Raw genomic sequence first — 11,133 nt, forward strand, 5'->3', positions numbered from 1 at the left:
ATGGTGAGGAGGAGGATGCAGTCATAGCAGCAACAGAGCAAGTTGATGAGGAGCCTGAGGAAGCAAGAAGACGCTTGAGGCGAACAATGTCCTGGTCAGTGAGTGACGGAATCGAGGAAGACACAGGAGGCCCGCTGGAGGAGGAGCGCCTCTGGTCTCGCTTCTTCTGGCATCAATCAGACTCTCGGTGACCTGGCCGGGAGCAGTAACCACAAACGGTGTCACGGCGCAACGTGCCCTTCTCAGCATAAGAAGGACGGCTCACCCCCCCCCCCCCCTGGAGGAGTAGGCAGGAGAGGCGGAGCAGTGAGGCGAGCAGATGACACAGGAGTCCGGGCAGCCAATACTGACGGAACCAGAAGCAACCCAGCAGAGCGAAGGCGGGTCTCCTCAGCAGGAAGCTCAGCAAGTATCTCTGAGATAGGAACACGACCACGAGCAAGCAAGTGAGAACGACGAGGCTCAAACTCAGAGCGGAGACGAGATAAGAACTCATGGACCCTCTGAAACTCCAAGTCAGACCTCATAGTCTAGCAACAACGGCAATGCCACAAACAACTGTCCGCAATGAGTCAAGCTGACGCCAGATAGCAGAGCACTAATAGAACTCATCAACAGACGAGTCACCCTGCTGAAGAGCATGCTCCTGGCGCACCACAAAAAGGTATAGAGCATCACCAGAGGGTTGATAGCGCTGATAAAGATAGGACCACATCGCTGCAATAGTGCCGAGGCCCATGAACTCCGAAGCAAACCGAGGGGGGACACTCGCAGTGAGAACAGCAGCAGCCTGAGCATCATCATTGCACCACTGATTGTAAGCAGACAAATCAACCCAGTAGACAGAGAGAGCATTAGAGTATGCGGATACCTGCTGATCATAAGCATCAACTGCAGCATCATCAAGGGCCTTGGCTACATCCCTATCAGCTTGAGAAGCATCAGCAGCAAGCACCGGCGGAACCGGTGGAATAGGAGCCACCGGAGCAACAGGGCAGGGCGGACAGGGTACCTCACCAAAGAGAACGCCCCACAGCAGAAGACCGCGCATATGAATACGCATAAAGCCCACAAACTCAGCATAGTTGGTGCCATCTAATATCACTGAGCAGCGAGGAACAGCCACATAGCCCGAAGACGACATACTGAGATATCTCTCCTGCTGTTTCTCTCATTTTTTTGGTCAACCAATTAGAAACTGGATCAGGATCGAGCAGAGACTTGCCAATCGGGAGCGAGAAGAGGGGGAGGCCGGGCCCGCTCGCGGCTGGGGCGCTCGAGGGAGGAACGGGCGGGCGGAGGCAACCGGTGGAACGGGCAGTCTTGGGGGCGGCGGCGGCCGGAGGTCCACGAGCCGGGGCGCTCGAGAGAGGAACGGGCGGGCGGAGGCAGCCAGTGGAACGGGCGGTCCCGAGGGCGGCGGCGGTCGGAGGTCCGCGGGCTGGCCGGACTAGGGGCGACGGCGGCTGGGCGGAGGTGAGACGGATCCGGGACTGCGCCGGCTGGGCGAGCCACGCGTGGGTCTTGCCGCGGGCGAGAACTAGCTGGGGCGGTGGCTTCAGCCAGGCCGAGGGCCAGCCAGGCAGCCAGACGAGCCAGCGACAGCGGGACGGCTGGGAACGACGGCGACGGCCGGAGACATGGCCGTCAGCGGGTGGGGACGAGGCAAACTAGGTACGAGCACGGAATTGCATCATGCGAGAGAGAGAGTCTAACCTAGCGTCTGATACCATGTTGGATAAATGAGCAACTACGTTCATAGGAGGGCAAAAGGCCAATACAGGGCAGCAAATGACACGCAAAAGCGGACGAGGCGGCTCCCGCAACTAGGCGGGTGCTAGGGTTTCCCCCGCTCCCCTCCCGCCGCCGCCGGCCGTCTGCCTCGCCCCCCGCCTCCGCCCCCCTTCCGCCCTACCCTTCCTCCGTCTAGGCCGCCTCGCGCCGCCTCCCTGGGAGGTGGCCGGGGTGGAGCTTGCGCCCATCGCCCGCAGGTCCCCTCCTCCCCCGTCTCCCCCCGCCGCCATCGGCGGGCGCCCCCGGCGCTGGCCCGGGTGGTGCCGATGGCGGCGGGGCCTCCAATCCCCGCGCGCGCGTGCTCCCTTCCTGGGGCAGGGAGGCGGCGGCGGTGCAGCCCGACTTGGCTGCTGTCTGGCGGCCCTGCGACGGCGGCCGGCGGCAGGCGTGGTGACGGCGCCGCTCCTTGGCGGCGGGACGGCGTGGAGGTGCTGGGTGGCCGTCGACGCACCCCGGGCCCAGATCTGGGCCCGACGGGTCGGCCCCCCTGCGTGGTCTCGTTGTATGCGGCGCGGTGAGGAGGAGGAGCGGCTCGGACATGGGGCGTCGGCGCCGACGGCGTGCCGGCAGTAGCGCGAAGGCGGGAGCTTTACGGGCCCACGAGGGCTCGGCTGGGCCTGTGAGCCTACGGGCCTGGTGTGCTCCTGCTATTGCGTCCGGACGGCTACCGTCGCTGACGGTGGAGGTGGGGCCCTCTTGCGTGCCGATGGTGCTGAACCCTAGTCCCGGCTCTGATTCTTCGCCGTGCTGTCCTCACTTCGCGGTGCCGTGGTGAGACGGCGTGGAGGCCTCATGACCGCGTTGGCGCATGGTGGTGGTTTGTTTGGTGGCGAGATCCGGAGCGCCCGAGGTGCGGGTTGGGATCGGGGGAAACCCCTGTCGACGTGGCCGACTCTGGCGCGGTGGCGCCTGTGGGTGCCACCTGACCTTCCGGGAGGGCGTCGGGGGCTACCCTTCCTCTCGCCTCGTCGTGTACCGGGGGAAACCCTTGGCAGCAGCGTCGTCATTGTCGTGTTCCTTCTTGGAGGTGTTGATTGGTGAAAGCGCTTCGGAGTCTTGGAGCCTAGTGGATGAGCCCGGTGGGCGCAGCGATCGCGAGGCTTCTTCATTTTTGTTGATCCGCCATTGTCGGCATTTGTTTCTTTTGCTCTTTCTCTGTTGTTTCTTTTGGGCGTGACTGTGCTGCTTCCGCCCCAGCACCTATTCCTGTATGGTTCGGTTGGTTGCTTTGTATACAAAGTGGGGGAAACCCTTTTTCGGTAAAGGCCAATACATATACATGTGTAGGGTAAAGTGCAAGAGACCCCTTATACAATGGGGATAAACCGAAAAGGGCTATACACATCTAACATGATGTGTGTGTGTTCCTAAGGCTGAGTGTATGTTTGTGTATGTGAGCGACTTCGATCGTACTGTGTTAAAAAACGAATATGAGCTTAGGCCTCACACATTGTCACGTCCCTGCAAAGGTAGGTAGGGATGTGGCCGTTGAGACGATGAACGCGCTCTCCGTTTCCGGTCAAAGGAAGTAAGAAGACACTCCTGGCTACCGAACAAAGCTAGAGCCTCTCATTTTTGTAATTCAAATCATATCTTCGTGCTCCAACATTTGTTGAGAAAAGAACAAAAGCAAAAAACAGCAACAACGCCCGTGGTTTTGCTTTCCTCTCAACCAACATTGACATGCACAAAATTAATATTAGAGATTCAGAAATCAGAAATTAAGTTGTAGAAATAAGCGCAACAACACAAGCACCGGGTAGGGCGCCTTTGACCTGTGGACCACAAGGCTTCCACTCCCCCCCCCCCCCCCCCCCCCCCCCCGCGCCTATATAAAAGCCGCCCCGCATCGTCCTGCGGCGAGGAAGCCATTGTAAGATCAGGTGGGTAAGGAGGGATCTAATAGAGGTTGTGTTCTTAGATGGCTGTGGGGTTTGTGTTGGTTAGTTCCCTTGTTTTCTTGATGGTGTTTGATTTGCCAGGTGAGAAGGAGTTCGGAAAACAATGGCCTCGATGGGTGGGGACCCAAGGCAGATGATGGAGGATGCGGCGGAGGACAAGTTCCCGGAGGGGTTACGCATCCTCGCCGTGGACGAGGACAGCGTCTGCCTCAAGGTGCTAGAGGACCTGTTGCGCGGGTGCAAATACCACCGTGATTCTCTTGAATCTTATCCCTCCGCTTCGCCATAGTCCACTAGAATCGGCGCCTTGTGAATAATGCTTTCTGCGATGCAGCAACGACGGTGATGGATGCAAAGACGGCGCTGAAGATGCTCAGGGCGGGGAAGGAGGTGTTCGACCTGGTCATCACCGACATGTGCATGCCGGACATGGACGGCTTCAAGCTCCTCGAGCTCATCCGCCACGAGATGGATCTGCCCGTCATCAGTACTCTCACTGCTCAATTCTAAGTCTTAATTTTATTTTTGTATGTATGAGCTGACAATTCTCTTTGAGAACGTACTTCTACTCCTGAATCTTGGACATACAGAGAGAGGATATTCATTCCTTTGTGCAACACGTGAGATCCTATATATTCATCACGATTTTAGGAAACCAAAGACACATGCACGCCACAGTCACCCTATTTTTAACCATGAGAAAATCGAAAGAGTGGGATCCCCTTTCAGCCCGAACCAACGGGATCCCATCTAACCGTTCATTGGTCCAACCGGATGGCCAGTGGGGTAATAGAGCGGAGGTGAATCGACACATTAGTTAATTAGGAGGGTGCTGGATCGCATGAACCATAGCGGTATCGTTTGCTTTGCCGAACCAATGGTATCCTACCTACCGTTCATCCATCGATCGAATGGCTAGTGGGGGCACGGTAATGGAAGTGGACAGGGTAGCATGTGGGTTATGAGATCCAATTAATTATTGACTTGAATAATTGTGTTGATTGTCATGTGTACCATATATAATTATAAGTATGCAACAAGATGTTGTTTCCCCTATAGGAACCGGTTCTATTTTCGGTCAATTGATGTCCCAATTGTATTAAAACATGTCGTCTAGATTCAATATAAATATGTTTTAAAACTTCAATACATAATGCCTGAATTGTAGAGTTCAATACTATCCATACAATATATATGGTAATGTAGCTAGCTTAGTGTGAGTATGTGTCACTCCTATGCAATGTAGACCCACTGCGTATTTGTTCGATGTGGGTGCATTGATGGACATAATTTAATTTTGTATGCTCTCAATTGTAAAAATATAGTCATAAGAACCAAAACTATAATATATTTATATTTTGTGATATGACCAAATTATATTTAGTTGTTTTCCAAACTAATATTAAATGTGTAGTCCTTGCAATCACACCGAGTATAGAATTGCACCACACCGGTTTGCTAGGGTGGCATGAGTAATACAATTAGGAAACTACGTATGTTGTATCTACGTTATTGAAAGATTACCCATCTATAATCTGCTTGGGATTGTTAGTTAAAACTACTTACTTCTGAGAATACCGTATAAAGTAGGAGTGCCACTTTTAAGCAGATACTACATTGAGTAGGTTAGCCATGTATAATATCTACAATCCTGCAGCTTTATTGACTTTGAACTAGCACATTAATTTGTAGTCACATTATTTTTGGCGGAGAGTGCAACCAATAATACTTATTATCATAAATTGTAATAAAAATACTACAGATAATGGCGCTGCTATGTGCATGACATCTTAACATGCTTAGAACAATGCAGGCACCAATCACTTTTATCTAGTGCGCTAGAGAAACATGGTAAACCAGCAATAATAGTAATTGATCTTCAGGTTCATCAGTACTTAAACATGATGTATGATTTACCTAGTTAGAACATGGTGGTATGATGGTTTAGGCATTGTGTCATGGTTATTTTTTTATCCATTATTTATGTTTTATACTATTAATTGAATGTTTGAATGTTTTTCCATTTAATTTGCATTGGAACACATATTATATCATTGTCATGATAATTTGAAAATCGTGTGTAAAACATGTTTGCTTCCCCACTTGCTCGGTGCATTTGGAAAATACTGAATTATGTTTTCTGTCTATAAGCACTAGTATAAAACTTTATGTGCAGTTCATAGATTTTTGTGAAGTACTAAACTCCAAACTCCAAAGCAAAGTCAGGTCATATGGCATGCAGTGCTATCTGCAGATTGCGACAAGAAGGCTGTGATGAAGGGGATAAAGCATGGGGCGTGTGATTATTTGGTTAAGCCAGTGCATATAAACGAGCTAAAAAACATATGGCAGCATGTTGAAAGCAGGAGAAATACCGAAGCAATAAGCCACATCAGCGAGGATGATGATGACGATCAGAGAGCACAACTTGGGACTGCTGCCCACAGCAATGATGGAGCTAATACTGACGAGAACAAAGAGAGCAGACAGGCATCCACTACCCAGAAGAAGCTAAGAGTGGGATGGACAATTGAGCTGCATACAAAGTTTATGGATGCTATCAACCAGATCGGCCTTTATAGTAAGACACAAATTATGTCCTTATTAAATGACACGACACTTGTTGTTATTTGGGATTTTTCATTAACAAATTTTTGATTACATTACTATAGGGGCTACTCCAAAGAAGATTCTCGAGCTGATGAATGTGGATTACCTCACTAGACAAAATGTATCGAGTCATCTACAGGTTTATTTTCGACCCTTGTTCTTTATTTGTCACATGTTTGTGTTCCATTTAGTCATAGTCTAACATTTTGTCATATATAAGTGTGATCTTTTATTTTTTGGGGGAACATATCAGTCAAAGGTTTAGGGATGCACCTCGCATGAAAATGTGTGTAATTGTAGTCATTTTTGTCCTTGAAAATGTGAGGCTTGTCTTATATAATGCATGCCTCCTACTTTTTTTTACCCATGCAACACATTCAGCTATGTTTGTTCCCACATGTCCACCATTACTATTTCCCATGAGCACGCATCTCATATACATATTTATTTTGTCTATATTGTTATTGCAGAAGTATAAATTGTACTTGAAAAGAGTCAACCCAAATCCACTTGGTGATGCATGTGTAAGATGGAACTCTTTCATGAACATTCCAGAGAGTTTTATGCACAACCATGAACATGAAAGGTGGGTTGTGTCCTTAGGTGGCATCGCCTCCTGGAGTCCCAACAATTACGGGGTAGCAGGTCACTTAGGCCAGCATACAAACACTCAGAGTAGTATGTACATGAGTTATTTGGTTCCACAGATGCCCAATATGAGAAGATTTTCTGGCTTGAATGAGCATATAGTTCCATTCAACATGCCTAGCAACCCAAGCTATATAGGGATGTTGAATGCAGACAGCAGTGTTCCAATGGCACAACCTCAGTTCGTTTACAGCGACCCCATCACTACATTAGTGGCAGGCTTAAGTGAGCAGATGTCGCCGTTCAACATAGCAAGCGACACGGGCTCGGTTGGAATGATGTTAAATGGCAAGTCTGCACCAGGTACAGGAAGAACTTCAATGGCGGAGACTGATATGGTTAACTATGAAGGAACTAGTTCTGCACTTTCCAACCATCAGACAGATGGTTTCGTCCCATTGAGCCAGATGCATGATGTCGGTGATGTAGCTGGCATTCTCCATGTGCAAGAAGGAACAATGGATGAACAAGCTCTTAGTCGTCAACTGAATGGCATCAATGTCCTGTCATCGGGTGGTATTTCCAACCTTCTTAATGAAGTAAGAACTTTTCTCGTTGACATGTATATACATATGAATTTTTGAACTAAACAGGTGTATTTAAATCAAACTTTCTTTCTCGCTGTAGGATTTCATTGGAGAGGATGATGTCATGGATGGATAGTGACCCTTATGTTGGTTAACCCAACCTACATGCGAGATATTTTTCGCATGTGTGTTTGGCACTTTTAGTTGGTCATTCCATTGTACTTGCACACTGTACCATGAAACTATCTGAATTATTGTAGTCTAGTTAGAAGTACAGTCGTGTCGGGGCTTCTATTGTACTCTGGCTTTTTTTAAGTCTGTGTTGTATTTTGAGATCAAAACGATGTTTAGTTATGTTATTTCTGATGTAACCATTTTTGTTCTATATATTATCAATGTGGTGTTTGCATCTTTTCCCGAGACAACATTTCGAGGTAAAAATATGTGCCCATGTCTATGACATGGTCTTTAGGACCAAATTATCAGAAACACCCTAGGGCGAATTCATACATTAAATTTTCTATAAAGGCATAAACATATTTTTCCGTGCATTTAGTGTTCATTGCACAAGTATCAGAAGTAGAAGCCGAGTGAAGAGAACCCTGGCCTTCATGATCCAAGTATGAATGCTTAACTTTTCCAATTCTGATGTCGAGTGATAGAAGTTGCTTACACTAATGTCTTATCCTAATATTTTGTGACTATCACCCTATAACATAAAGGAAATTATTTTTTTGGTTGTAGAAAATAATTATTTACCTCAATTTTGCAAGGCAGTGATGTCTAACTTAAACTTATGTGCAGCCAAGAATAGGGTTTATGAACGCCTAGGCCATCATCACAGCATGTTCAAACATCATGCAATTGCATAATAATGTTATCAGATACAGTCATATGATATATCAAAGCCTATTAACTTTATTCAAGGGGTGTAGTGATGCTTACTGTTGTTGTGGAGAATGCTAACAAAACCTCAAAAAATGATAATGAAAGGAATCAATGTACCACATGACAATTGGAGATGATGTTAGATAATCTTGTCTGTTTGGTAAGTTATAGTTTGTGCGTGGTTTACTAGGTACTCCCTCCAACCCTAGTGTCAAAAACACTCTTATATTATGGGATGGAGGGAGTAGTCTACTAGGACGTGTTGTAGCTAGCTTGCATGCCATGTGTTAGTTCTAGGAATTCTAGTTAGCACTACTACGGCTGGAAGTAGTATTGCCATAGTTTGAGTTTAGTAGGAGTCCAAGACAGAGTCGATCCATGTGGTAATCGTGTAGGGTTCTAGTACTAGTCTAGCTAGGAGTCCATGTAGGTCTGTCTATCTTAGGTTACACATGAGGCATGTGTGAGCTTTTGTAATGGGGAGAAAAGGCCCAAAGAACCGTAAGGATGGAGACGCCTGGCGACGCGCTCCTGCCCATGGCAGCCGCCGTCCCCGCCGGCCCTCCCGCCGACTGCGTCATCTCGGCTCCCGCGGCTCAGCCCCCTCCGCCGGCGCCGGCAGCGTCGGTCTACTGCCCGCCCCCCGAGTGCGCCCCCCCCCCCCCCCCCCCCCCCCCGCTCCTCGGCTTCGTTGGGCGGACCTCGCCGACGAGGACCCGCTCCCCTCCCCTGCTGGCCCCTCCCCCCTGCCGATGCGACCCCTCGCCGCACCGCGCTGCCCAGCCGGGCCGGTGGCTCAGCCCCCCAAGATTTGGGTTCTGCCACTGGCTCACGGCCGCCATGGTGGCCGGCGCAGCCCTCGAGCTCGCCTCGGGCTGGTTGGAGCCAAGGCATGGACTTGCGGTGCGGGATTGCTCATCGCCGGCGGGTGCGGGCCTGGGGAGTGGCTGGCCGCTCCGAAAGGGGCGCCGCTCGCTCCTCTTGGTGCCGCCCGGTGGCCGGGGCTCGTCCGGTGGCGCCTCCGACGCCGCACGTGGCTCGCAGCGGCACCGTGCCCTCGCCTCCGGTGTTGCGGTCGTCTCCCTTCCTGGCCCTTCATTGCCGCCTTCGGATCCTCTTCCCTGCATTTCCGGTCGTCTCGGCCTGGCCTGTGCCCCGCTCCTGCCCGCTCCGGTGCTTCGTCGGCGGTGGCGGCGGCACCCTGCGCGTCGGGGGAAACCCTACGCGGTCCGGGGCCGCCCCGTCTGCTGGGCCAGGCATCTTCCGCTCCGGGCGTGCTGGGCCCGGGCCCGGCCCATCTTCTATGCCCACCTCCTGGGCCTCCTGGGCCTCGGCTGGGCCGGCCCGCGGGAGCTGGGCCACTTAGTTGCCCTAGGCCCAGCACCCCGGTTGCCTCAATTTGGCTCCCCTGCGGTCTCCCGTTGCCCCCTGCTCCCTCACCTGCCACCACCTCCCTCCCCTCGAGCTCCTCTTCCGCCATGGTGGTCGCCCCCCTCTCCTTCCCCCCCCCCCCCCGACCGGCTGCCGGTGCCTCGCCTTCCCCGCTTCCCCCGCTCCCTCCTTCCTTGCCGCGTCTGCCGATGCCACGGGAGTGGGACGATGGCGGGGCTCGGCACAAGCACCGCACCGACGACTGGCGCGATCCTCCCCGGCCGTCGCCGGACTCGCTCCGGCGCGAGGAGGAGTTCCGCCGCGAGCTGCGGGATCTCCGGGAGGGCCGCCGTGATGACCGTCGTTCCCCGGGCCGCCGTGACGCGTGAGGCCGCTCCCGCTCCCCTTGTCCGGCTGCTTCGGGCGACTGGCGTGCCCGGCGCCGCTCCCCTTCCCCTGCACCTCGCCGCGGCCACTCCCCCACTCCACCCCGAACCTCTCGTCCTGCCTCCCTGAGCACCCCTGCCCCGCCACCGGCTCCTCCCACGCGGAGGTATGTGCGGCCCCATGCGGCTGCCTCCGCGACTCCGGCTGCGGCTGCTGTCCCAGGCAAGGGCCCTGCCCGCGGACATACCGGCCCTCTCTCCTCAAGGAGGAGGAGGTCTGGGTCAAGGTCAAGTGCCTCGATTCTTCCAAGCTCCGTGCAACCATTCGTGTGTTCTTCAACCACCAGGGCTTCGACCTCAGGATCTCCCCCGAGCCCCCCAACCACGTCGGCCGCTCCCGCTCTTTCGACGTTGGTCTTCCCAACGGCAACCCGGGGGCCGACGCGGACTACCACAGTCGCCACCACCCCCGCTCCCACCGCTCGGAGGAGGACGGGGGTTCGGAGGACTCCCACTCCCGCTCCCCGTCCCCCTCCCCCCCTCCCCGTGCTGCCGGCGGGCAGGGCCGGCAGGCTGCGCCCTGCTTGCTCCTCGACGGCCCATCAGATTCGATGGCTACGTCATCAGAGGCGAGCGACATCTCCAGTGCTGGCCTGGTCGTCTGCCCGGCTTCCTCCCCGCGCTCTCCCGCCCCGCCAGCGCCTATCGCGCTGGCCCTGGAGTCGGGTCCGCCCCCGGCATCGGCGCCGGACCCCGACCTACTCTTGTCGACCCTGGTGGAGTACCCTGAAGACGCCGTGCCGACCGAGTCGGTCTCCTCTCCTCCGGCCCCTCCACCGCGGTCGTGCTGCCTACTCCGGTCGTGCACCTGCCCCCTCCAATACCGCCTCTGGTGGCCTCGGCCTCGCTCGTCGCTTCCCCTGCCCCGCCCCTGCTGTGCTCGTCTCTGACCTCGGCTCCGACTCCGTTGCTTCTCGGCCTCGCTGGGCCTACTTCTCTGGTCCCGCT

At 53.3% G+C, this 11,133-nt stretch overlaps 1 protein-coding gene across 1 annotated transcript; it reads left to right on the plus strand.

Moving 5' to 3' along the window:
• The first annotated feature begins 3,807 nt into the window (after positions 1–3,807).
• On the plus strand, positions 3,808–7,616 carry LOC123158506 (two-component response regulator ARR18-like). The gene is made up of 6 exons (XM_044576464.1): positions 3,808–3,946; positions 4,030–4,182; positions 5,938–6,276; positions 6,368–6,444; positions 6,776–7,492; positions 7,581–7,616. Exons 1-6 carry the CDS (start codon positions 3,808–3,810, stop codon positions 7,614–7,616), a joined length of 1,461 nt encoding a protein of 486 aa, XP_044432399.1.
• Positions 7,617–11,133: the final 3,517 nt, after the last annotated feature.

The sequence above is a fragment of the Triticum aestivum genome, chromosome 7B, assembly GCF_018294505.1.
Source record: "Triticum aestivum cultivar Chinese Spring chromosome 7B, IWGSC CS RefSeq v2.1, whole genome shotgun sequence".
NCBI lineage: Eukaryota > Viridiplantae > Streptophyta > Magnoliopsida > Poales > Poaceae > Triticum > Triticum aestivum.